At 42.1% G+C, this 27,523-nt stretch overlaps 1 protein-coding gene across 2 annotated transcripts in view; it reads left to right on the forward strand.

Annotated features, from left to right (window-relative positions):
* OGT (O-linked N-acetylglucosamine (GlcNAc) transferase) overlaps positions 1-27,523 on the forward strand; it is a gene marked incomplete at both ends in the record, with an annotated part of 58,750 nt that overhangs the window by 12,041 nt on the left and 19,186 nt on the right. For both annotated transcript variants that reach the window (XM_080718343.1, XM_080718342.1), the window contains 12 exons: positions 622-690; positions 3,913-4,029; positions 14,694-14,773; positions 15,442-15,637; positions 15,909-16,049; positions 16,499-16,599; positions 19,893-20,046; positions 20,133-20,234; positions 20,421-20,600; positions 22,211-22,369; positions 22,504-22,593; positions 27,251-27,376. In XM_080718343.1, the coding sequence (XP_080574469.1) occupies positions 622-690; positions 3,913-4,029; positions 14,694-14,773; positions 15,442-15,637; positions 15,909-16,049; positions 16,499-16,599; positions 19,893-20,046; positions 20,133-20,234; positions 20,421-20,600; positions 22,211-22,369; positions 22,504-22,593; positions 27,251-27,376 (1,515 nt within the window). The remainder of the gene's footprint in view (positions 1-621; positions 691-3,912; positions 4,030-14,693; positions 14,774-15,441; positions 15,638-15,908; positions 16,050-16,498; positions 16,600-19,892; positions 20,047-20,132; positions 20,235-20,420; positions 20,601-22,210; positions 22,370-22,503; positions 22,594-27,250; positions 27,377-27,523) is intronic.

Below are 27,523 nucleotides of genomic sequence, written 5' to 3' on the forward strand. Positions count from 1 at the left end.
CCTTCCGCAACTTACTGAGACCCTTGTTGTTTCCAAATAAAAAATAAAATAGGGCTGGGTGTGCAGCTCAGAGGTAGAATGCCCCTGGGTTCAATCCCCAGTAATGTGTAATGTGTGCTACACACACACACACGAAAACCAGCTTCTGCAACTTTGCAAGACTCAGCAACCTACTGAGACCCTGATTCAAAATGAAAGGGTTGGGGCTGTAGTTCTGAGGTATAACACCCCAGGATTCAATCCCTCGTACCACACACACAAAATTCAGAGTTTTTAGGATTTTAGAAAATATACCACATGTAAAACTCTCAGCTGGATATAGAGGAGTACCTTATAGCAAAACACTTTTATACATATTCATATTGCTACAGCAAAAGATATGAGCATTTCTACTAAGTGAGGAATAAATTCTATCGTATCATGTCAGTTTGGGTCAGATTAAACCATCGAGGGGGGTTTTGGGATTTGGGGTTGTGGAATTATGGTCTTGAACTTGAGTTTGTTAAGCAGTATCTTCTGTTGACGATAAAATGGCACGGACTTAGATGCATAGAAGTGATTTCAAGATCTTTTTGATGAGCAAAGCAGAATATAATTACTGACAGTATCTCTGATTTTTAGGATTTGTACTGTGTTCGCAGTGACCTGGGGAACCTGCTCAAAGCCCTGGGTCGCTTGGAAGAAGCCAAGGTAGGTGTTTGATAGAATACATTGAAACATTAGTGTTATGAGAACTTGTACTTTTTGCCAAGTCTTCAACTCCTCATTGAGCTATCTTCACAAAACAGCCCTATGAAACTGAGAAAAGCTGTCGGCATGACTCGCCTCAGACTAGAGCAGGGCCAGGCTTTGGCATTTCTGTTCTAAATCCTGGGGTAAAGCAAGAACCTGAACATTGCGGAGCCTCTCTGCTGAGCTAGATCATCTTTATAACAATGGGCTCTGTCCTGATCTTATGTGGGAATAAATAACATTCCTTCAAATCTGAGGCTCGCCTGCTGGTGATAAGCAGAGCACCTGTGATTTGGCTCAAGACTCCCATATGATGCAGGTGCCATTGAAAATGCTGTTCTTCTAAGTCCTTTGTGGCTTGTAAGTGGAGAAGAATCTCATCCAAATGTTACCCTGTAACTGGCATTTAAGATTCTTATTTAACCTTCCTCCCTTCATCTTCCTCACCCTTTTTACAGTGGAAGAAAGGCTGTTAAAATGATTGCAAATTAATAATTGGAATATCCTTTCCCTTCTTGTCCCTACTCCTTCCCCAAGTTCTTTCTCCTCTTTTCCGGTCCTAGTCGTCTACTTTCTTTCCCTCCTCACTTCCTTCTTTTATTCCTCCCCACCCCACCTCCTTAAAAAAAGTCAGAAGGATAAAGCTGGTTTGTTTGGGAAATGGACTGATCGAAAGAAAACTTGCCAAAGTGGAAAGGTGGCTTTTAGCATTCTATTTCCAAATAACGAATTTGAACACCAGGTTGGGTTACTGAAAAGCTTTTTGGTATAACTTACAACTAAATTATAAATGCGATTGTCTTGTTACAAGCCACCTTACGCAACCGCGCTGCAGGGGTGAGGAGTCGGGAGAAACCAGAATGCTTCTGAAACTCCCACCTGTCGCTCTGAGCCCCACGCGCATGCTCATGCGTGGAGTGTATGCGCAGCGTAGCTGTCTGTTTGACTGCTTCATCCAGGGAGGGAGAAGGCGTTTCAGCACCATCTCATGCTAAAAGGCACTAGTTGACGTGCATAGCTCATAAATTCTGCTGACATTTTGGATTAACCTTATGTAGGTTTCCAGCTAATGAGTCGTAATTGATTTCAATCTTAGCTGATAAATCTAATTGGTAATTTATAGAACAAATATTTGATAAGCTCCTCTTAATTGTCACCCCACCAAGCGGACAGCTAACATGAATTGCACTTCACTGCAGCTTTAGAGATCGGTTTAGGCTGAGACATTGCGCCTGCCTTAGGTTGCTGACTTCTTTATTTCAGAGCTCTGGAGACACCTAGTTTGAAAAATGTTATTCTGTTTTTTGTGAGAACTTAGTAAACAAGAAAATATTCTTGAGTGAAATGCAATGTATTTCTTTTGTAATCAGTGCATTCGAAAATTCAAGCCAGCATATTCCTAGTAGATGGAAGTAAATTTTTCTTTGTAAAAAATGAAGAGCCTTTCTTCCAGCAAAAATCCCTGCTGTATGCAATAGCCCTGATTAACCCTCTCCCTTCTGCATGTCTCCCATGTTACAGACTTGAGACTGTCCTCATTCCCATATGTAATAGACATCCAAAGAATTTCAATTGCTTTGTTGAACTTTTACTAATGATCTTGTTTTTATTTTCTCTCTTGTTTTTGGTTTTTCACCATTGATATTGTATTTAGAAGGTTTCAGGTGGGTGAAACCTCCTATTCCATGCGTAAGGTGCCTCGCTGAAGGGAGCTCGAGGCCTGGATCTAGGGCAGACACACAACCTCCTCCTCCTCTTCCAGCAAGGAACGCACCGAAAAGTCACATGATGAGAAATATGGTAACGGGTTTGTAACTGCCACAGCAAAACAATTTGCCTCCATGCCTGAATCTTCTGTCTTGTGGCTTCAGAAACAGCTTAAAATAATTTTATTTACAAGCAAGTTATGTAAGAGAATGTTTTATACTATAGCCACAATTCTGTCAAAGATAAGTAAAAGTTAATTAAGATATTAAAATTATTAGAGATAATTTACTAGTAAAAGCTTCTAACTCTTCTTGTTGTTCATTTTTTTTTCCTTTTTTCTTCTTTGTTTGGATTGCAGCGTTCTGCTCTTCTGATGATGCGCTGTGACCCTGCAGTAGCGCAAAGGCTGCGCAGCGTTAACGCGCATTGCGTGCGAATGAGCCCCTGTGAACGGTTGACTAGATGAGTAATCTGATTGACTGGCTCCCTCAGTCCTATTCTGTAGCCTTTTTGGATAAAATTGGGTTTTAACATACCTTGAGTCCAACTAATCTCATTAAACAAATATTCTCTATGGGCCTGTCTAGTAGATTAATGGATCTGGTTGGCCGTTTGCTGCGTCTAGGGGTGTTCTATGTAGCGCAGCAGTTCGCAGCGATGGCGCAGTGCGATGCTGTTAGGTGGCGCAAGCGATGTTTGCGCTCGCATTACAGGGACCTCAACCTAGGTGCAATCCTGCCATGTGAGGTTTCAGCTTTGGGCCTCCTGGGAACATAGGGGCATCATGAGTGTGGAAACTGAAAGGCTGGTCTATGTTTGACCTGGCACAAAAACATTTTTCTCTGACTTGGTAGCATAGTTTTGATGTTGGTGAGAAACATTGTCTAGAGCAGCATTTCCCAAAATGTGTTTATTAGTACTGCAATATAATAAGAGTTCCATGGCCAACTAATATTAAAGGCTTAGGGAGGTCCTATAGTAAAATAATTTTTCTCTTTCCTTAATTTACTTGATCATGAGGTCTTTTTTTGTCTTTTTTTTCTTCCAGTGGTACCTCTTAATGCTTTGTAGAACACACTTTGAGAAAGAGTAGAGTCTTTAGTGGTACCCTGTAGGTATCACTTGAAAACATAAGCAGGGCCCTTAGGTGTTCGGGTAAGAGGGCATTAGAGTCCGTGGCAACTGACCTCCCAGATAAGTCCCAGTAAAAGGGTTGGTCATTGGATGACAGAACTGAACATGGTGGTTTGCACTTGGGTTCCGGTGGCGCAGGCGCAGGAGCAGCCAGCTGTGGCAGCGCATTAGTTTTGGCGCAAGCGAGCCTATGCTGCAGGGTCACTTTTGGCTGGTCAGAGAAGGAATAATGATATCACCTTCTTCCCCCCCCAATCTTTTTTTTTTCCCCCTTTACAAATTTTCCCTTTTCCCTTTACCTCCTTCCCCACCCATCTTCTTTCATTAACCCCTCCTAAGGCATGTTATTTGAAAGCAATTGAGACGCAACCGAACTTTGCAGTAGCTTGGAGTAATCTTGGCTGTGTTTTCAATGCACAAGGGGAGATTTGGCTTGCAATTCATCATTTTGAAAAGGTTAGTCATTAAATTAATAATTGGTATTTATGAAGTGCTTATGTGTGCAGAATGTTCTTATAAGAACAAAATAATAGGCCTTTATGTAACCATCCACGTAATATCTTTCTCTGACAGTACTGCAGTATTTACTGGGTTGTATAGCATATGACAGCTCCCATTTTGCATTAAGAATGTAGTTTAGGCTGGGTATGGGGGTGGTACTTGCCTGTAATCCCAGAGTCTGTGGCAGGAGGATCACAAGTTCCAGGCTAGCCTCAACAACTTAGTGAAACAGACCCTCAGCAACTTAGTGAGATCCTGTCTAAATATAATAAATAAAATAAGGCTGGGGGTGTAGCTCGGAGGTAGCTGGGAGGTTGAATTCAATTTCCAGTACCACCAAAAAGAAAATAAAGAATGTAGCAATTAAAAGTGCTTCTTGACATGGGCTGCTCTACTTTAAAAAAGGAGAACATTAGCCGGGCGTGGTGGTAAACACTTGTAATCCCAGCATTTGGGAGGCTGAGACAGGAGGATCGCAGTTCGCAGTCAGCCTCAGCTACTACTTAGTGAGGCCCTTTGCAATTCAGTGAGACCCTGTTTCAAAATAAAGAATAAAAAATAGGGCTGGGGGTGTCACTCAGAGGTAGAATGCCCCTGGATTCCATCCCCAGTATTGCAAGGAAAAGAAAGTCGGTGGCAGGAAATTTGTCTGGAATGTCTACTCATACCAGAAAGCAAGGAAGCTTTGACATTTTACTCTAATTGTGTCAGAATGACTCAGACAATTTCAAGAAGCTTTTACTGGCTAAAGATAGGACTTGAACATCAGTAGGAAAAAAAACTGAAATAAACTAAAACTTGTTAAATATGCTTAAACCCGTTAGTTTATGATTATACTGAAAAAGATTTATTGGTCACCTTTTTTTTGTGGTACTGGGGATGGAACCTAGGGACACTAGGGATGGAACTTAGGGGCTCCGAGCTATATTCCTGGCCCTATTTTGTAGTTTTAGTTTGAAATAGGGTCTCACTAAATTGCAGATGTTAGCCCTGAACCTGCAATCCTCCTGTTTTCGCCTCCGAAGTACTAGGATTACAAGCATGTGCCACCATGCCCTGTTTATTGGTCACATTTGGAAGATGAGACATTTTATTTTTGATGGTGCTGGAAATAGAAACCAGGGTCTTGCCCCTGCTAGGCAAGTGCTCTGTCTACCACTGAACTTTATTCATAGCCCAGGAGAAACTTATTTGAAAACTGGTTTAAAAGATAATACATTTGTGTGTGTGTGTGTGTGTGGTACTGGGGATTAAACCCAGGGGCATTCTACCTCCAAGCTATACCCCCAGCCCTATTTTTATCTCCCTTTCTTCCTTTCTTCCTTCCTTTCCAGTACTGGGGACTAAACCTAGGAACATTCTACCTCTGAGCTACATCCCCAGCCCTATTTTTTTTTTTTTTTGGTGGTACTGGGGGTGGAACCCAGGGGCTTTTCTACCTCTGGGCTATACTCCCAGACCTATTTTTTATACTTTATTTGGAAACAGGGTCTCACTAAGTTGCTTGAGAGCCTCACTAAGTAGCCGAGGCTGGCTTCGAACCTGTATGATCCTCCTGTCTCAACCTCCCAAGCGTGGGGATTACAAGCGTGTGCCACCATGCCCGGCTTCCTATTTTTTATTCTTTATTTTGAAACAGGGTCTCACTAAGTAGCTGAGGTTGGCTACAGACATGCAATCCTCCTGCTTTAACCTCCTAAGTACTGGGATTACAAGTGTGCGCTACCACACCCGGCTTTATTCTTATTTTGAAACGGTCTAAGTTGTGGAGGGCCTCGCTAAGTAGCTGAAGTTGGCTATGAACCTGCAATCCTCCTGTCTCAGCTTCCCAACTACTGGGATTACAAGCTTGGAGAATACATTTTTCGAGGAACCTCCATATTATTTTCCAAAATGGCTATACTTCCACTTCAGCAGAATGTGAAGATTCCCTTTGTTCCACATTTTATAAGCAAATATTATTCATCTCATTTTTTTTTTGGTGGTACTGGGGTTCCTGGAAGCCCTTCTACCTCCGGGCTACACTCCCAGACCTATTTTTACATTTTTTATTTAGAAACAGGGTCTCCTAGACCAGCGCGCACGGCTGGCTTCGAACCTGTGCGATCCTCCTGTCTCTGCCTCCCAAGCGCAGGGATTACAAGCAGGGATTACAAGCATGCGCCACCACGCCCGGCTATTCATCTCATTTTGATAGTAGCCAGTCTAACAGATACAAAGTGGCGTCAGTGTGAGTTTTTATGTATATATTATGTATGTATGTATGTATGTGTTTTTTGTGGTACTGAGGGTAGAACCCAGAGGCTTTCTACCTCCGGGCTACACTCCCAGACTTATTTTATACTTTATTCGGAAACAGGGTCTCACTAAGTTGCTGAGAGCCTCACTAAGTAGCTGAGGCTGGCTTTGAACCTGTGTGATCCTCCTGTCTCAGCCTCCCAGGCACTGAGATTACAAGTGTGTGCCACCACGCCCGACTGTCATTGTGGTTTTAATTTGCAGTTCCTTAATGATTGAAGATAGGCATTTTTTCATGCATCTCTCGGTTATTTATTTGTATTGGCGTTTTGAACTTCCTTACCTACATCCCAGACTTTTTTTTTAATTTTGAAATGGTGTCACGTCACTAAATTGCTGAGCCTGGCCTCGAACCTGCAGCCCTCTTGTCTCTGCCTCTCATGTACTGGGATCATGGGCCTGTGCCACCATGTCTCGCTCTCTTGGCTGTTTTTCTTCTTTTAAGAAATGTCTTAAAAAATCTGCTTTCTTTTTTAAAATTGGATTATTTGCTTTCTTGCCTCTTGAGTTGATTGGTGTTATATATTTCTTTTTTTTTTTTTTTTTGTGGTACTGGGATGGAACTCAGAGGCGTTCTACCTCCAAGCTGTACTGCAGGCCAATTTTTTTAAATTTGGAAACAGGGTCTCATTAGGTTACTGAGAGCCTTGCTAAGATGCCAGGGCCGGCTTTGAACCTGCGATCTTCCCGTCTGCCTCCCACAGACTGAGATTACAAGTATGTGTCACCATGCCTGGCTTCATGTATCTTTTGAAAATCAAGCTGGGTGTGGTGGCACGTGATTATAATCCCAGTACTTGGGAGAATGAGGCAGGAAGATTGCACGTTTGCCTTCAGCCTCAGCAATTTAGCGAGGCATTCTGCAACTTAGGCTCTTTCAAAAAGAAAATTAAAAAAAGCTGAAACTGGGCATGGTATTGCACACTTGTAATCCTAGTACTTTGGAGGCTGAGACAGGAGAATTGCAGTTTTGAGGACAGTCTTAGCAAGTAGTAAGACTCTCAGCAATCTAGAGAGACCATTTAAAAATAAAACTAAAATAGGGCTGAGGGTATAGCTTGAAGGTTGAATGCACCTCAGTTCAATCCCCAGTACCACAATAAAATAAAGTAAAAATATGTAGGCCATGTGTGGTGGCGCACACTTGTAATCCCAGTGTTTTTAAGACTGAGACAGGAGGGTTGCAGCTTCACAGCCATCCTCACTTAGGCCCTCGAAAATTTAGTGAGACCAGTATAGCTTAGAGGTAGATTGCCCCTGGGTTCAATCTGCAGTACCACAAAAAACAAAAACAAATAACCCCAGCACTTGGGAAGCTGAGACTGGAGGATCACACGTTTGAAGCCAGCCTTGGCAATTTACTGAGGCCCTCCACAACTTAGACCCTGTTTCCAAATAAGAGAAAATTGGGCTGGAGGTGTAACTTGGAGATTGTGCTTCTGGGTTCAAGTCCCAGTACCAAACAAAACTTTTTTTTTAAATAAAGGGCTGGGAGTGTAATTCAGAGGTAGAATGCCTCTGGGTCCAAACCTTAGTAAACACACACACACACACACTCCCCCCCCTCTCCCACTAGTGCTTGGAGTATAGCTCAGAGATAGAACATTCCCAGGTTCACCATAAAAAATGAGTTGGTAAGGAGATGGTGTGTTAGTTTTACTCTACAATGTGTACATAGGTCAAAGAAACCATATTGTATCCTGTAAATATGCAGTTATTACTTGTCAATTAAAAGTAAATTTTAAGCCGGGTGTGGTAGCGCATACTTGTAATCCCAGTACTTGGGAGGCTTACACAGGAGGATGGGGTTTGAGGACAGCCTCAGCTATGTAGTGAGGCCCTTTGCCAATTCAGTGAGACCCTGTTTCAAAATAAAGAATAAAAAATAGGGCTGGGGTTGTAGTTTGGAGGTAGAATACCCCTGGGTTCCATCACCAGTACTGCAAAAAATAAAGTAAATTTTAAAAAAGCTTAAAGAGAATAAATATTTGTCCTCCCCTCAACGGACAAAACCTCAGAATAACTCAGTACCTCAGGATAACTCAGTAATTGATGGGAGAATTTGCTCTTCAAAAAAGTGGCCAGGCGTGGTGACTCACACTAGTAATCCCCGCGCTTGGGAGGCTGAGACAGGAGGATCGCACAGGTTCAAAGCCAGCCTCAGCTACTTAGTGAGGCTCTCAGCAGCTTAGTGAGACCCTGTTTCCAAATAAATGAGAAAATAGGTCTGGGAGTATAGCCCAGAAGTAGAAGGCCTCTGGGTTCCATCCCTAGTACCACCAAAAAAAAAAAAAAAAAAAGGTATTCTTCCCAGTACTTGGGAGGCTGAAACAGCAGAATTACTGGTTCAGTACCAGTCTCATCAATTTAGCAAAAACTCTTGGCAACCTAGTGAGTCTGTTTCAAAAATTAACAAAAAGCCGGGCGTGGTGGTGCACGCTGTAATCCCTGCGCTTGGGAGGCTGAGACAGGAGGATTGCGCAGATTTGAAGCCAGCCTCAGCTACTTAGTGAGGCTCTCAGCAACTCAGTGAGACCCTGTTTCCAAATAAAATATAAAATGGGTCTGAGAGTATAGCCCAGAGGTAGAGAGCCTCTGTTTTCCACCCCCAGTACCACAATAAAATAAAATAGCCAGGCTTAATGACACATGCCTGTAATCCTAGTACTGAGAATCTGAGATAGCTTCTGCAATTTAGGCCTTCCACAACTTAATTAGACCCTGTTTCAAAGTAAAAACTGAAATAGGGCTGGGTGTGTAGCTCAGAGGTAGAATGCCTCTGGGGTTCAATCCCTAGTACCACAACAAACAAAGAAATAGGGCTGGGGTTGTAGCTTGTCTTAGAGTGCCCTTGGGTTCAATTGCCAGGACCATTAAAAAATGTTTTTCTTATCACATTAGACATTTTATCAATGAGAAAAAAGAGATAGTTAGACATTAGGTACCTTGTGATAAAATTATGTAATTAACCAGTGAAGTAGTCTTACAAAGAAACAAAAGGGCTGGGATGTGGCTCAGTGGTAGAGTGCTTGCCTAGCAAGTCAAGTCCTTGGGCCCAATCCTGGGCGTGGTGGTGCAGGCCTGTAATTCCAGTACTTGGGAGGTTGATCAAAGGTTCAAGGCTAGTATGTGGTAATTTATTAAGACTCTTGTTTTGAGCTGGGCGTGGTGGCACACACTTGTAATCCCAGCATTTGGGAGGCTGAGACCGGAGGATAGCAGTTCAGTTCGAGGGCAGCCTCAGCTACTTAGTGAGGCCCTCCGCAACTTAGACCCTGTTTCAAAATAAAGAATAAAAAAATAGGGAAGGGGGTGTAACTTGGAGGTCGAATGCCCCTGGTTTCCAACCCCAGACCCACAAAAAAACCCCCAAAAACAAAAAAACCCAAACTTGTTTTATTTTTTAAGTCTATTTTGTGTGTGGTACTGGGGATTGAACTCGGGGACAAATACCTCCAAGCTACACCCTCAGCGCTATTTTTTAATTTAGTTTGAAACTGGGACTCACTAAGTTGCTGAGGCCCTCACCAAGTTGCTGACTGGGCTGCAAACCTGTGATCCTCCCAAGTAATAGGATTATAAGTGTGTCCCACCTCCCTGAGCTTGATGTTTCAAAAAATAAAGGGCTGAGAGTGCAGTTCAGTGGTAGAGCACCCCTGGGTTTAAGCTCTAGTAGTGAAAATTTAAAAAGGAACACCTTTAATCTCTAGTAGTGAAAATAAAAAAAGGAACACCCAAAATCTGGTTTAAGCTTCTAATTTCAAATACTAATTTATAGGAAATACATGGGGCAGGAAAACATGTTAAAAGACATCACAAAGTTGAGCACAGTGCCACACACCTGTAATCCCAGTGCCTGGGATCAGATCGCAGGTTCAAGGCCAGTCTCGGCAACCTCATGGGGCCCTCTGCAACCTAGTGAGACCCTGTTTCAAAATATAATAAGGCTGGGGCGTAGCTCAAAGATAGAATACTCCTGGGTTTAATCCTGGGTTCAGAAAAAAAAGTTGTAGGAATGAAAATGGAGATTTATTTATTTTTGTGGTAGTGGGGATTGAACCCAGGGGCATTCTACCTCTGAGCTACACCTCCAGCCCTACTTTTTATTCTTTATTTTGAAACGGGGTCTCACTGAGTTGCCGAGGGCCTCACCAAGTAGTACCTGAGGCTGTCCGAGAACTATGATCCTCCTGTCTCAGACTCCCCTGATGCTGGGATTATAAGCGTGCACCACCATGCCTGGCTGAAAAATGGAGATTTAAATTAAACTTTTTTGTGTGTCTAGGAATTGTACTCTTGAGTATACCTCCAGTCCTATTTTAATTTGGAAACAGGGTCTTACTAAGTTGCTGAGGCTGGCTTTGAACCTGAGATCCACCTCTCAAGTACTGGGATTACAGGTGTGTGACACCACACCCAGCTTAAATATTTTAATTTTAAGGATTAAATGAAACTCAGGCATATTGACAAATTGTAAAATAATCAGAAATCGGGCCACCGAATGGATATTTGATGTTAAGGATTTGTTTAAAGGTATGTTAATGGTATTGTGGTTATGTTTGGAAGAAAAAGCATTCTACCTGAGATACATATTGAAATATTTTCATATTGACCAGGAGAGCTGGGATTTGCCTTAAAATGATCTGGAGGATGGAGGAATAGGTTGGAATATATTTAGTCTTTGACATGATTTATTAAATGTTGTAGATGTACAGCAGAGACCTACGGGTTTGTTATAGGCTGCTTTGGCGGACATTCGAAAATTTTCATAAGGAAGAGTTAGAATGGAGCTGGGAGTTTTGGCACACACCTATAATTCCAGTACATGGGAGGTTGAAACAGGAGGATCACAGGTTTGAGGCCAGCCTCACCAACATAGCGAGCCCTTGTTTCAAAAAAAAAAAAAAAAAAAAAGGCTGGAGCTGTAGCTCAGAGGTAGAATTGCCCTCAAACCCCAGTGCTCCCCCTCCAAAAAAAGTTAAAATGTTTTGAGGATGGACATCTATTACTGTAGACAATCTAGGTTAATGAGTGCATCATGCTGTCTTTGCAGTTAGCCATTATCTTTATATTTTAAGTGTTTTGGCTAATGTTTACATTTATTACACTATAAGAATACTTTTTCTCATTGTGCTGTGGATGGAACCCACAGCCTCATATGTGATAGGCCAAGGGCTGCGCCACCGAACTACATTCCCAGACCTTAGATATCCTTTATTTTTATTTTTTTATTTGTTTTTGTGGTACTTAGGATTGAACCCCAGAGCTTATTAGTAGCACGTGCTAGGCAAATGCTCTACCACTGACCTGCATCCCCAGCCCTCTCCACGTTTTTTGTGTGTGGTACTGCGGGTAGAACCCAGGGGCTTTCTACCTCCGGGCTATACTCCCAGACCCATTTTATATTTTACTTGGAAACAGGGTCTCAGTAAGTTGCCGAGAGCCTCACTAAGTAGCTGAGGCTGGCTTCGAACCCGCACAATCCTCCTGTCTCAGCCTACCAAGCGCTGGGATTACAAGCGTGCGCCACTACGCCCAGCTCCCTCTCCACTTTTAAAAGAAATTTATTGTTAATAAGCTAAGTAATTCTATTTTTTCTTTTTCTTTTTCTTTCCTTTTTTGAGATGTCTCACTATGTTGCCCAACTTGGCTTTGAACTCAAGATCCTTCTGCCTCAGAGCTGGGATTCTGGGTGAGCACCACCACACCCAGCTCAACATACCTTTCTTTATTGATGATTCTCTATATTGGTTGCATATAACAAGTTTGTAATAGATCAGGATGTCCTGGCCCCGTTTTCAGAGGGTTGGATTTAATGAGTCTGTGTAGTCCCCCCTGAGAACATTTAAGGAAGTGAACTCTTTTTTGCGTGTGTATGTGGCACTAGAGATGGAATCTAGGGGCATTCTACCCCCAAGCTACCCTCCCAGTCCTATTTCATTTTTATTTTATTTTTTAATTTTTATTTATTTATTTTTGGGGTGCTGGTGGTTGAACCCAGGTGCATTCTACCGCTAAGCTACACCCCCAGCCCTGTTTTTCATTTTTTCTTTTTTAAACAGGGTCTTCCTAAGTTTCAGAAGGATTCACCAAGTAGTTAAGGGTGGCTGTGAACCTGCGATCCTCCCGTCTCATTCTCCCAAGTACTGGAATTACAAGCATGCACCACCATGCCCAGCTTTATTTTTATTTTTGAAACAGGGTAGGCTAGATTGATGAATATCTTAACTGAGGCTGTCCTTAAACCTGCGATCCTTCTGTCTCAGCCTCCCAAGTATTGGGATTACAAGCATGCGCCACCACGCCTGGCTAGAAGTGAACTCTTTTTTTTTTTTTTTTTTTTTTTTTTGAGGTGCTGGGGATGGAACCTAGGGGCATTCTGCCTCTGAGCGACACCCCCAGCCCTATTTTTTCTTCTTTATTTTGAAACAGGGTCTCACTAAGTTGCAGAGGGCCTCACTGAGTAGCTGAGGCTGGCTGCGAACCGCGATCCTCATCTCGCAGCCTCCCAAGAGTGGGGATTACAAGCGGGCGCCACCACTCCCTGCGGGAAGTGAACTCTCAATATATTGCCAGGTTGAGAATCACTCACTGTTCCAGATATACCAGCCATATTTTAGGACAGTTTCAGAACTATTTGGAGACACCATTTAATGGTTAGTATCGATTTGAGGTAACATATCTGAGTATATATCTCTTAAGTACATATTTTGCTAAAGTCTTACAGTTTTATAGTTGTATTTATGCAGCTGAAGTATACATTTCCATTTTACTAAGAGCGTGCAGCTTGTTTTCTGCCATTACTTTTTATTATTATTTTTGTATTACTTGGGATTGAACTCGGGGGCATTCTACTTCTGAGCTACACCCCCCAGATCTATTTTTATTTTATTTTGAAATTAGGTCTCACTAGGTTGACAGGAGCCTTGCTATTTGCTGAGGCTGTCCTCGAACCTGCGGTTCTCCTGTCTCAGCTTCCCAAGTACTGGGATTATGGGCGTGTGCCACAATGCCTGTTTTGCCGTTATTTTTTATGTATTTTTTTTGTGGTACTGGGGGTGGAACCCAGGGGCTTTCTGCTTCCGGGCTATACTTCCAGACGTATTAGACTTTATTTGGAAACAGGGTCTCACTAAGTTGCTGAGAGCCTCACTCAGTAGCCGAGGCTAGCTTCGAACCTGCGCGATCCTCCTGTCTCAGCCTCCAGAGCGCTGGTATTACAAGCATACGCCACCACGCCTGGCTGTTTTGCCGGTATTTTTTAGAAGTAATGGACTGGCTGGCTCTACATAAAATAGGGCCAAATCATTAGACATACTCAGCTCATTAAAAGTGAAGCTGACCTGATTTAAATTTTTTCCCCTTAATGGGCCCATTTTTCTTATTAAAATATGAGTCATGAAATTTTCGTTGTTTTGTGGTACTGGGCATTAAACCTAGGGCCTTACACATGGTAAACAAGTGCTCTACCACTGAGCTACGTCCTGAGCTCTTTTTTTGTTGTGTGTGTGTGTCACGAGGGATGGAAAGCAGGGGCATTCTACCTCTGCGGTACACCTCCAACCCTATTTTAGCATTTATTATTTTTTTCTAGTACTGGGGATTGAACCCAGAGGCATTGTACCTCTGAGCTACACACCCAGCCCTATTTTATTTTATATTTTAAAATTTGAAGCAGGGCCTCACTCATCAACAGGTTGATGAGAGTCTCGCTAAGTTGTAGAGGCTGTCCTGGAACCTGTGATCCTCTTGTCTCAGCTTCCCAGGTATTGGGATTACAGGCGTGTGCCATCACGCCCAGCTTTTTGCTTTTGTTTTGAAACTTGTTAAATGACTACATGCTAACTTCAAACCTGAGATCGTCATCTCAACCCCCCAAATACTGGGATTAGAGACGTGTGCCACTGTGCCTGGCTACTTTTAAAATTTGGAAATAGGGTCTTGTTGGTTGGCTGAGGCTGGCCTGGAATAGGGATTTTCTCCTAAGTTTCCTGACTCACAGGGATTACAGGTGTGTGCCGTTGTGCCTGGCTCATGAGAAGCTTGTTTGTTTTTGCAATGCCCTGGACAGAATCCAGGCTGCCTCACATGCTAGGTAAGCACTCTCCCACTGAGCTATAACCCCAGTCCAAGAAGTTATTTTGATAACTTTGAGTTTTGTAAAGAGTGAGAGGGAACTAAGTAAATAATCAGCTTTAAAAGTGAGATTTTAATTATTCTAGGAAATGGAATTGGAGGTCTAAAATGACCTCAGAACTGTAAATGAAAATTACTCTGGTAAAATCCTAACTTGTTCTGAGTAACTGTGTTGTAATTTTTAGGCTGTTACCCTTGACCCAAATTTTCTGGATGCTTATATCAATTTAGGAAATGTCTTGAAAGAGGCACGTATTTTTGACAGGTGAGTGAATGTTCATTTGATATTTTGAGAATTTGGACTGATGTTTTAAGTGGCCTATTGAAACACATTTTCCTTTTCTAGTATGTTTTTCCCCCTAGTGTGTTACTTTATTTATTTATTTATTTACTTTTGTGGGTCGAGCTGGAACCCAGGAGGATTCAACCTCCAATCTACACCCCCTGCCCTACTTTTTATTCTTTATTTTGGAACAGGGTCTCACTAAGTAGCTGAGGCTGTCTGCCAACCACAATCCTCCTGTCTCAGCCTCCCAAATGCTGGGATTACAAGCGTGCGCCACCACGTCCGGCTTGTGTATTACATTTTACTTACAGATTTTATTGCTTGAAATTTCCTTATTGGCTTTCCTTGAAAGTGTTTATCCCTCTCACTGGACGTTCAGTTGAAATTTCTTTATTGTAAAACCGTTGAGATTATTAACTCTTAGATTAAATTATTCCCTTGATCCGACTCAGAAAGCTAAGTAAATCTGGACTTTTAACTTTTTTGTTGTCAAAGAAAAGCCCATTTTATGTATGTGAATAAGATACGGTGCATTTTGTTAGAGTTTAACTGATACATTTTGGAATACTATAGTATGAATTAATTTTAACAAAGCATCTAATAAAAATAAGTTGCATTTTGTGTGTGTGTGTTTTATTTATTTACAGAGCTGTGGCAGCTTACCTTCGTGCCCTAAGCTTGAGTCCAAATCATGCAGTGGTGCATGGCAACCTGGCTTGTGTATACTATGAACAAGGCCTGATAGATCTGGCAATAGATACCTACAGGCGAGCTATTGAACTGCAACCACATTTCCCAGATGCTTATTGCAACCTAGCCAATGCTCTCAAAGAGAAGGGCAGTGTAAGGATTTTACTCAGTCTTATTTCTTTGTTGTTACCTGGTACAAATAAGAAAGTCATTTTTGTACATATTGTTGTTATTGAGTATTGAGATGGCTTAATTGGTTTACTTGGGAGTTTTGGTTGATGGGAAGAATACCAAAAAATAGCCATTTTCTTGAGTTACTAGCGATTAGACTTAACTAAGCAATTGTTAAAGTTGTTAGAACATTACCAGTGGGGGCCTGATGATTCTTCTGTGTAGTTTTTTAATAGTTTGTTTTGTTTTCTAGGTTGCTGAAGCTGAAGATTGTTATAATACAGCCCTACGTCTATGTCCCACCCATGCAGACTCTCTGAATAACCTAGCCAATATCAAACGAGAGCAGGGAAATATTGAAGAGGCAGTTCGCTTGTATCGGAAAGCATTAGAAGTATGTTGAGGGTGGGGCATCTGGGTATTTAGGCGTTAACTACAGGGAGAGGGTTAAATGTACCATACCATCTACCTCTTACAAGAGAATTGTTCAAACCAATAGTTGAGCATATGTTAACGAGTAAGCTACAGTTAAAGCGAAAGTAGCACTAGTAGATACCTTTGGTATCTAATGGCTCTGTGGTGGTTATTGGGTGTGGTTAATTGTTCAGAAGAGATTGTTGTGTTCAGCACAGCCTAAGGAGTGGTCCGCTCCATGTTTGAAGCTAGGGGAGGGTGTGGTAGAATTTGAGATAGTAGGCCTTGAACAGTAAATAGTCTTGAAAATGATGGTGGGAAGGTTATTGGTATAAAGGTGCTAGAGCAACGTTCTTAGTGTTGTGGGAAGTTAAGTTTGTTTCAGCAGAGTTTCTTTTTAATTTTACTTGTTTTGATATTGACTCATAGGTCTTCCCAGAGTTTGCTGCTGCCCATTCAAATTTAGCAAGTGTACTACAACAGCAGGGCAAACTGCAGGAAGCGCTGATGCATTATAAGGAAGCTATTCGGTAAGAAACATCCTTATTTTGGTTTTCATTATCTTTTAAATTTTAAGTGTGTGGCATTTGGCAGATGCTAAGATGGCTTTTTTAAATATCAACTTTAAAAATTTTTGTAGTATTGGGAATTGATTGCCCTCTAGCTGTGAAGTATATCTACAGCTAGCGCTCTCACACTCTTCTCTGTCTGTCTCTGTCTCTGTCTCTCTGTCTCTCACGAGGGGCATTCTACCTCTGAGCTATACCCCCAGCCCTATATTTTCTTTCTTTCTTTCTTCTTTTCTTTTCTTTTCTTTTCTTTTCTTTTCTTTTCTTTTCTTTCTTTCTTTCTTTCTTTCTTTCTTTCTTTCTTTCTTTCTTTCTTTCTTTCTTTTTCCGGGTGTGGGGATGGAACTCAGGGGTCATTTGACCTCCGAGCTACACCCCCTACCCTATTTTTTATTCTTTATTTTGAAACAGGGTACAGAGTCTCACTAAGTTACGGAGGGCCTAATTAAGTAGCTGAGGCTGTCCGAGAACAGTGATCCTCCGGTCTCAGCCTCCCGAATGCTTGGATTTCAAGCATGCACCACCATGCCCGGCTTATTCCTTATTTTTGAAACAGGGTCTCACTTGAATTGCAAAGGGCCTAAGTAGCTGAAGTTGTCTGCGAACCGCAATCCTTATGTCTGAGCCAAGTACTAGAATTACAGGCGTGTGCTACCACACTAGGCTCGCTCCTTCCTTCCTTTTCTTTTCTTTTCTTTTCTTTTCTTTTCTTTTCTTTTCTTTTCTTTTCTTTTCTTTCTGTGGTACTGGGGATCAAATCCAGGGAAATTCTGTCTTTGAGCTATATTCCTAGCCCTATTTTTCAGTTTGGAACAGAGTCTCACTAAATTGCTGAGGGCCTTGGGAAAGTTGCTGAGTCCCATCTCAAACCTACAGTCTTCCTGTCTCAGCCTTCCAAGTACTGGGATTACAGGTGTGCACCACTACATGCGTCTTTTGTTTTTATTTCGAGACAAAGCCTCACAAAGTTGCTGAAGCTGGCTTCAAACTTGATGCTCCTGTCTTGGTCTCTGGAGTAGCTGGGATTACAGGCATGCACCACCTCACCTGAGATTTTAAAATGGCTTTTAATAACAACAGGAAAAAATAACATTATTGGGGGTGAAAGTTTTTGTTTTGGTTAGTACTATCAAGCTCCACCATTAGCCCTATTTATTATTGTTGTTGTTGTTGTTATTATTATTATTATTATTATTATTATTATTATTTGTGGTATGGGGGATTGAACCCAGGGTTATTTTACCTCCAAGCTACACCCTCACCCCTTTTAATTATTTTGTGTTGAAACAGGATCTCACTAAGTTGCTGGTAGTCTTGCTAAGTGGTTAAGGCTAGTCTGAAACTTTCCCATTTTAATTAATTAATTAATTTATTTATTTACAGTACTGGGGATTGAACCCAGGGTATTCTAGGAGTTATACCCCCAGCCCTATTTTTTATTCTTTATTTTGAAACAGGGTCTCACTGAATTGCAAAGTGCCTCACTAAGTAGCTGAGGCTGCCTGTGAACCATGATTCTCCTGACTCAGTCTCTCAAATGCTGAGTTTATAAGCGTATGCCACCATACCCGGCTTGGTTTTATTTTTTTTCCAGTACTGGGTATGGGACCCAGGGGCATTCTACCTTTGAACTACACCCCCAGTCCTATTTTTTAGTCCAAACCGTGGTCCTCCGGTCTCCGCCTCCACCTCCCGAATGCTGGGATTGCAAGCATGTGCCACCACGCCCGGCCAGATTTTAGCCTCTCAATTACTGAAATTACAGATGTGCGCTGTCATGTCCAGAGTTACTTATTTGAAAGGCGGTACGGGATTGAACCCAGGGTTTCTTTTGTACTGGACTTGGAGACATACTTGTCAGCTATACCCCCTAGCCTTATTATTATTTTTTATTTATTTATTTTTTTATTTTTTGCAGGTCTGGGGATGGAACCCAGGGGCACTTGACCTCTGAGCCACACCCCCTGCCCTATTTTTATTCTTTATTTTGAAACAGGGTCTCACTAAGTTGCCAAGGACCTCACTAAGTAGCTGAGGCTGTCTGTGAACTGCGGTCCTCAGGTTTTCAGCCTCCTGAAGACTGGGATTACAAGCATGCGCCACTGTGCCCGGCTTCCCTAGCCCTATTTTAATTTAATTTTTTATTTTAATTTATTTTTATTTTTTATTTTTTATTTTTTGGTGGTATTGGGGGTGGAACCCAGAGGCTTTCTACCTCCGGGCTATACTCCCAGACCTTTTTTTATACCTTATTTGGAAACAGAGTCTCACTAAGTTGCTGAGAGCCTCACTAAGTAGCTGAGGCTTGCTTAGAACCTGTGCGATCCTCCTGTCTCAGCCTCCCAAGCGCGGGGGTTACAAGCGTGCTCCACCACGCCCGGCAATTTTTTTATTTTTTTAATTTTTTGTGGTACTGGGGTTCCTCGAAGCGCTTCTACCTCCGGGCTATACTCCCAGACCTATTTTTTATACTTTTTATTTTGGAAACATTGTCTCTTAAGCCAGCGCGATCCTCCTGTCTCCACCTCCCAAGCGTGGGGATTACAAGCGTGCGCCACCACGCCCGGCTTAATTTTATTTTTGAAACAGGGTCTTGCTAGGCTGATGAAAGTCTCACTGCTTTCTAAAACTGTCCTTGAACCTGTGCTCCTCCTGTCTCAGCCTCCCAAGTACTAGGATTATGGGAGTGTGCCACCATACCTGGCTTTTTATTTTGAAACAGGGTCTCGCGAGGTTGATGAGAGAGTCTTACTACTTGCTGAGACTCCCAAGTACTGAGATGACAGGCACGTGCAGCAAGCTCAGCTCCAAGGGTATGCTGCCTCTGAGCTACAACCCCAGCCCTGTTTTATTTTTAAATTTTAATTATTTGTGTGTGGTACTGGAGATTAAACCCAGGGACATTCTACCTCTGAGCTCCATCCCTGGCTCTGTTTTATGTTTTATTTGGAAATAGGGTCTCACTAAGTTGCAGAGTTCCTCATTAGGTTTTTGAGGCAGACCATGTACCTGCGAGCCACCTGTTTGAGCCTCCCGATTACAAGGTGTACAAATGCATGCCTCCATACGCGGCTTTTTTTTGTTTTTGAAATATGATCTCGCTAAATTGCGGAGAGTCTTGCTAAATCGCTAAGGCTGGTCTCAAACCAGCAATCCTCCTATCTTAGCCTCCCAAGTACTGGGATTATAGGTGTGCACCAACATGCCTAGCTAAAGGTTTTGTACTATATAAACAAAGCTTTTGTCTTCTTCAGAATCAGTCCTACCTTTGCTGATGCCTACTCTAATATGGGAAACACGCTAAAGGAGATGCAGGATGTTCAGGGAGCCTTGCAGTGTTACACTCGTGCCATCCAGATTAACCCTGCATTTGCAGACGCCCACAGCAATCTAGCTTCCATTCATAAGGTATTGCTGTTTAATATGATATGTGCATCTTAGCACAGATGTTTATTTGAGTAAACTGCTTATCATCCTACTTTATTTCTTCCCAGGATTCAGGGAATATTCCAGAAGCAATAGCTTCTTACCGCACGGCTCTGAAACTGAAGCCTGATTTTCCCGATGCCTATTGTAACTTGGCTCACTGCCTACAGGTAAAGAATAGCGGGTCAAATAATTGGCTTTCAGTGTTGTAAACACTCTTTAACTTTCACGTCCTAGAATCAAGCCTGACTAGAAAGTGTTTTTTAATAGCGTATCTGACATTTAGACACAAAACACTAGAATATTAAATCTTGGGGTACAGTTTCCTAGATAGTAACTTGTTTTTCTTCCTCTAGATCGTCTGTGATTGGACAGACTATGATGAGCGAATGAAGAAGTTGGTCAGTATTGTAGCTGACCAGTTAGAAAAGAATAGGTTGCCTTCTGTGCATCCTCATCATAGTATGTTGTATCCTCTTTCCCATGGCTTCAGGAAGGCTATTGCTGAGAGGCATGGGAACCTCTGCTTGGATAAGGTATGCGTTTTTATTTAGTTTAATCTTTTTGTTGTAAACTAACATGTAGATACCGAAACTTACGCAAACCCGATATATGGCTTCATGAATTCTAAGGGGAACACCATACGAATTGAGAAATCTTTGTCATTTGCCTTAGAGGCCCTTTTCATTTTGTACTGTTTTGAGCATAACTCGCTCAGTTCCATAGAGTAGAATTCTTAGGCACTAACAAAGGGATGGTGATGTTTTCCATTAAGTCAAACAACATAAATATTTATAAAGTGTGTGGAATTCATACTCACCTTTGTGAATTTAGAGCACTGTTTGTCCAAAGGTTGAACATTTCTATGGGTCATAGAGACTAGAAATGCTAGGTATAATTTCATTTTTTGTGTGTGTGCTGTTAATTGAACCCAGGGGCTTTGTGACTCCTAGCTACTAGGCCCCGGCCCTACTATATCTTTTTTTAGTTTTTGGTACTGGAGATTGAACCCAGAGGCATTCTACTTCCAAGCTATACCCCTAGACCGGTTTTATTTCTTATTTGGAAACAAGGTCTTGCTAGGATGCTAAGAACCTTGCTAGGTGGCCAAGGCTGGCTTTGAACCTGTGATCTTCCTGTCTCACCCTTCCAATAAAAGGAGCTGGGGTTGTAGCTCAGAGGTAGAATGCCCCGACTGCAATCCCCGTACAATACTGGTTCTGTGAGGAATTTTCTAAAACACTGTAGATATTCTGTCCACATCACTTTATTCCTATAAGTTTTAGATTTGCTCAGGCCAGGCTATATCATAGGTCTCAGGAACAGGTCAGGTATGAAGCATATTCCATAAACCACTAAGGTTGCATCATACTGGCTGTATGAAATGACTTTTAAATTAAGTGTTCAGGGCAAGCCTCTCAATAGGTAAGAAGTGTAGGGGGTTTTTGTGTGTGTGTGTGTGTGTGTGTGTGGTACCAGAGATTGAACCCAGGGACATTCTACCTCTGAACTACACTCCCAGTCCTTATTTTTTGTTTTGAAATGGTGTTGCTACATTGCCAAGAGACTTACTACTACTTGTGGAGGCTGGCTGCGAATCTGTTATCTTCCTGTTTTAGCCTCCCAAGTACTCTGACTTTGGTTTTAGGGTTTTTTTTGTTTGTTAGTTTTTGCTTTTGTTTTTTTTGGTGGTACTGGGGTGGAACCCAGAGGCTTTGTACCTCCAGGCTATACTCCCAGACCTATTTTCTACTTTATTTGTAAACAGGGTCTCACTAAGTTGCTGAGAGCCTCACTAAGTAGCTGAGGCTGGCTTCGAACCCATGTGATCCTCCTGTCTCAGCCTGCCAAGCGTGGGGATTACAAGTGTGCGCCACCACGCCCGCCTGGGGGGTTGTGTGTGTGTGTGTGTTGAGGATTGAACCCAGGGGCATTCTACCTCTGAGCTACACTCCCAGCCTGATTTTATTCTTTTCTTTTGAAATCGGGTCTCACAAGTTGCTGAGGCTGGCCGCGCACCTTCAATCCTCCTGTCTCAGCCGCCCACGTACTGGGAGTGTGCACCACCACACTCAGCTTATTTTTAGTTCTTTTAGATGAAAACTTAACTGTAGCTTCTACTAAGGAGCACTGATTCTGTCTTTAGATTAATGTCCTTCATAAGCCACCCTATGAACATCCTAAAGACTTGAAGCTCAGTGATGGTCGGCTACGTGTAGGATATGTGAGTTCTGATTTTGGGAATCACCCTACTTCTCACCTCATGCAGTCTATCCCAGGCATGCATAATCCTGATAAATTTGAGGTAAGATAAGTATTTATCTACAATCACTTTTTTTTAAACCCACTTTGGTGGCTTATTTCACTTTAGAGTTAAACTCAATGCCTTTGGAAAGATTTGAACCGAGGTTATTAAATACAGGCTGTGCTGCCTTTCAGGTATTCTGTTATGCCCTGAGTCCAGATGATGGCACGAACTTTCGAGTCAAGGTCATGGCAGAAGCCAATCATTTTATTGATCTTTCTCAGGTAGGTAAAACTTTGTTAATTTCAACTTTATATTTTGAGCAAATTTGAGTAAAACTTAAGTACAGTTATAGTTCTCTTGGTGCTAAAGAGTGAAACCCAGGGCTCATGCATGCTAATACAGATTTGATGATAGGAAATTTTTTTGTGGTGTTGGATATTGGACCCAGGATTGTTGTACCACTAAGCTACTGCCCTTTTTTTTTTTTTACATTTTTTTTTTTTTACTTTGAAATAGGGTCTCATTAAGTTGCTGAGGCTGGCCTTGAGTTTGCGATCTTCTCTTATCCTCCCAAATACTGAGATTATAGGCCTGCACCACCTTACCTGGCTCATGATAGGTACTAAACATGTACTGCTATATGTGGCCAGCGGCTCTGATCTCATTTCCTTAGTCATTTGCATTTATAATTGGCATATCTTTTGCTGAAATTACAAATAAATGTGGTATTTGTGCTTGGATGTATACCTTTTCTGGAGATTGAGCCTGGACTCGTTTTGTGTTATTGTGTGTGTCTGTGTGGTGATGGGGATTGAACCCCATGGCATTCTTTCGCTGAACTATATCTCCAACCCCATATCATTGTTTATTTTGAAACAGGCTCGCACTAGGTTGTGGAGGGCCTGAGTGCTAAGGCTGGCCACGAACCTGGTATCCTCTTCTCTTAGCTTCCCAAATACTGGAATTATAGACTTGGCACTGTACCTGGCTCACTTGTTACACTTGGTACATAATAAAGACTAATTAAATGAATTGAACACAGTGAAGAAGAATAAACATATATTTGACCAAAGAGAGAGTGATGTTTATCTCTTTCTGTGGGCCTTTGCTTTTGGTTTTATTTCTATATTTGCTGTATTGTTTTTTCCTCTACAAACATAAATTTTATGGTAAGATTGGGAACTGTAGAAGAGTTAATTTGCCGAGTATGGAGACTAGTTTTTTCTTTGTAGACTATTGGCCACTTTGGTGACTAAATCATGTAGATATATACCAACATGTGTGGGCAGATATGTATGTAATATGTATACATTTGTATACAAGCATGTATATAAATAGACATATTTATGTTTATGAATACATATGATGTCCTCATAAAAAGGTTAAGTCTAACCACTTTTTTTGTGTGTATGTGGTACTGGGAATTGAACCCAGGAACATTCTACCTCTGAGCTTCACCTCCAGTCCTATTTTATTTTTTATTTTGAAATAGTCTTGCTAATTTGCGGATGTCCTCACTAAGTTTTGGAGGCTGTCCTTGAACCTGAGATCCTCTTGTTTTGTGGGTCTGGGGATGGAACCCAGGGGCATTTGACCTCTGAGCTACACCCCCTGCCCTGTTTTTTTATTTTTTATTTTGAAACAGGGTCTCGCTAAGTTGCGGAGGGCCTCACTAAGTAGCTGAGGCTGTCCGGGAACCTCGATCCTCCTGTCTCAGCCTCCCAAATGCTGGGATTACAAGCATGCGCCACCACGCCTGGCTTGAGATCCTCTTGTCTCAGCCTCAAGAACTGGATTACAGGCATGTGCCATTATGCCCAGCTAGATAGACAGACACACTGATTGAGTTCCTTTAATTATTAATTATTGTACTGGGGATTGCACCCTAAGGCATTCTACCTTCAAGCTATACCCCCAGCCCTATTTTTTAAAACATATTTATTCATTTATTTTTTTTTGTGGCACTGGAAATGGAACTCACTGGTCTTCTACCTCTGAGCTACACCTCCTGACCTTTTTTATATTGTATTTGGAAACAGGGTCTCAATAAGTTGCTCTGAGCCTCACTAAGCTTCTGGAGGCTGGCCTCGAATCTGTTGATCCTCCTGTCTCAGCCTCCCAAGAACTGGGATTATAAGCATGTGCCACTATGCCCAGCTCTTTAATTTTTATTTTGAAACAGGGTCTTGCTAGGTTGATGAGAGTCTTTCTACTTCTCTAGGCTGTCCCCGAACTTTCGAGTCTCCCCACACCTGACTCCAGCTAGACTTTAATCATTTATTTTATTGTTTTTTTAATTTTTATTTTTTTGGTACTGGGGGTGGAACCTAGGGGGATTCTACCACTGAGCTATACCACTAGCCATATTTTAGTCTTTTATTTTGAAATGGCCTAAGTTGCTGAGGTTGGCTTGAACCTGTGATCCTCCTGCCTCAGCCTCCCAAGTACTGGGATTACAAATGTGTTGCCACGCCCAGCTTTAACCAATAAACAAATTGTACGTGCCAGCATCACTTGAAGTATAACTATTGCTTTATAAGTGTGCTTGAGCCAGGCATGGTGGTGCAGGCCTGTAATTCCAGTATTTGAGCGGCTAAGACAAGGAAGATCACAGGTTTTAGGACAGCTCAGCAGCTTAGTGAGACCATCAGCAACATAATGAGACCCACCCACCCTCCTCCCTTCCTCCCTTCCTTCCTTCCTTCCTTCCTTCCTTCCTTCATTCCTCCCTTCCTTCCTTCCTTCCTTCCTTCCTTCCTTCCTTCCTTCCTTTTGTACTAAGGATGGAACCCAGAGTCATTCTACCTCTGAGCTACACTCCCACCCTATTTTTTAATCTTTATTTTGAAATAGGGTCTCATTAAGTTGCAGGGGGCCTCACTAAGTAGCTGAGGCTGTCCTCGAACCACGATCCTCCTGTCTCAGCCTCCCAAATGCTGGGATTACAAGGGTGCACCATCATGCCTGGCTTGAAGACCCTATTTCAAAACAAAATATAAAACAGGACTGGGAGTATAGCTTGGGGGTAGAATGTGTCTGGGTTCAATCTTGAGTAACACATACACAGAAGTAGGCTTGGCCATTTTTGATTGGATTCTTTGTGACCAAGAATCCTATCTACCTGCCTCTGAGACCTTCGGGGACTCGCTAGTTATTGACTAAAGTGTAAATTCTTCAGCAGAGTCTTCACAACCTTTCTCAGTTTGCTACAACTCCTTTCACTCAGCTGAGGATGGTGGTGCAGCTTGTAATCCTAGTACTAGGGAGGCTGAGACAGGAGGATCACAGGTTCAAGGGCAGCAATTTAGTGAAACTCTCTGCAACATAGTGATACCCTTTTTCAAAATTAAAAAATAGGAAGCCGGGCATGGTGGCGCACGCTTGTAATCCCCGCGCTTGGGAGGCAGACACAGGAGGATCGCGCAGGTTCGAAGCCAGCCGCACGCGCTGGTTTAGGAGACCCTGTTTCCAAAAATAAAAAAGTATAAAATAGGGTCTGGGAGTGTAGCCCGGAGGTAGAAGGGCTTCCAGGAACCCCAGTACCACCAAAAAAATAATAATAATAAAATAAAAAAATAGGGCTAGGAGCCAGGTGTGGTGGCACATGCTTGTAATCCCCGCACTTGGGAGGCTGAGACAGGAGGATCGTGCAGGTTCGAAGCCAGCCGCAACTGACATAAGAGACCCTGTTTCCAAATAAAATATAAAATAGGTCTGGGAGTGTAGCCCGAGGTAGAAGGCCCCTGGTTTCCATCCCCAGTACAATTTAAAAAAAAAAAAAAATATATATATATATATATATATATGGCTAGGGATGTAGGAAGCTGTGTGTGTGTGGGGTATGTCTGTCTGTCTGTCTCTCAATTAAAAAATAGGGGTAGGTGTATAGAAAGCTTAGTGTATCCTCTCTCTCTCTCTCTCTCTCTCACATACACACACACACACACACACACACACACACACACACACACGACCCAAGTGTGATGACACACTCCTATAATCCCAGTACTTGGGGGGTTAGAGATAGGAGGCTTACAAGATCTAGGCCAACCTTAGCAACTTAGTGAGATCCTGATTCAAAATAAAAAATAAAATAGGGCTGGGGGTGTAGCTTGTAGAAAACCCAAAAATGAACCTGCCCCATAAATGTGAACTATTGCCAGGCATGGTGGTGCTTGTAATCCCCGCGCTTGGGAGGTGGAGACAGGAGGATCACACAGGGTCTAAGCCAGCTGGGCTGGCTTAAGAGACCCTGTTTCAAAAATATAAAATAGGTCTGGGAGTGTAGCCCGGAGGTAGAAGGGCTTCCAGGAACCCCAGTACCACCACAGAAACAAAAAGTGAACTATTCACTACACACTATTTGTTAAGCCTGTCTTGCACTTTACTTGCACTTATTTATCCTGTTTTTAACGAAGAGAATGTTCTGTCAGATTCCTATTTATTTATTTATTTATTTATTTATTTTTGCGGGTCTGGGGATAGAACCCAGGGGCATTCGACCTCCGAGCTATACACCCCTTGCCCTATAGTTTTGAATTCTTTATTTTGAAACCAGGTCTCATTGAGTTGCAGAGGCCCTCCTAAGTAGCTGAGGCTGTCCACGGACCACCATCCTCAGGTCTCAGCCTCCTGAATGCTGGGATTACAAGCGTGCGCCACCACGTCTGGCTTCCTATTTATTTTTGAAGGCCCATTCAAATACCAGCTCAGTTAATGAAAGTCTGTCGCTAATACATTAATCCAGAAAGAAATGAAGTCCTCTTGTGTTCTGTTTCTGTAATTCATTTAGCTCATTTGAATGGAGCATGACCATATTTTTTCTTGCATTAATGTTAATTTGTCTTCTTGTCACTTTTGTATATTGAATCTGAATTCTGTTTGGCATTGAAACTAATCCGAGATTCTACATAGTGATTCTTATATTTTATTCTATAGATTCCATGCAATGGAAAAGCAGCGGATCGCATCCATCAGGATGGAATTCATATCCTTGTAAATATGAATGGCTATACCAAGGGCGCTCGAAATGAGCTCTTTGCTCTCAGGCCAGCTCCTATTCAGGTAAAAGAATACTGATTACTCAAAATGTGTATTGGACTAAAAAAGACACTGATATCATTTTCCCCCTTTTGATTGACATTTGAAACCAGGCAGACATGCTTGGTTTTTTAAAAATGCACAGAGACAATTTAGAGTAGAAAATGTAAT

Source organism: Muscardinus avellanarius (genome assembly GCF_963383645.1).
Source record: "Muscardinus avellanarius genome assembly, chromosome: X".
Taxonomy (NCBI): Eukaryota; Metazoa; Chordata; class Mammalia; order Rodentia; family Gliridae; genus Muscardinus; species Muscardinus avellanarius.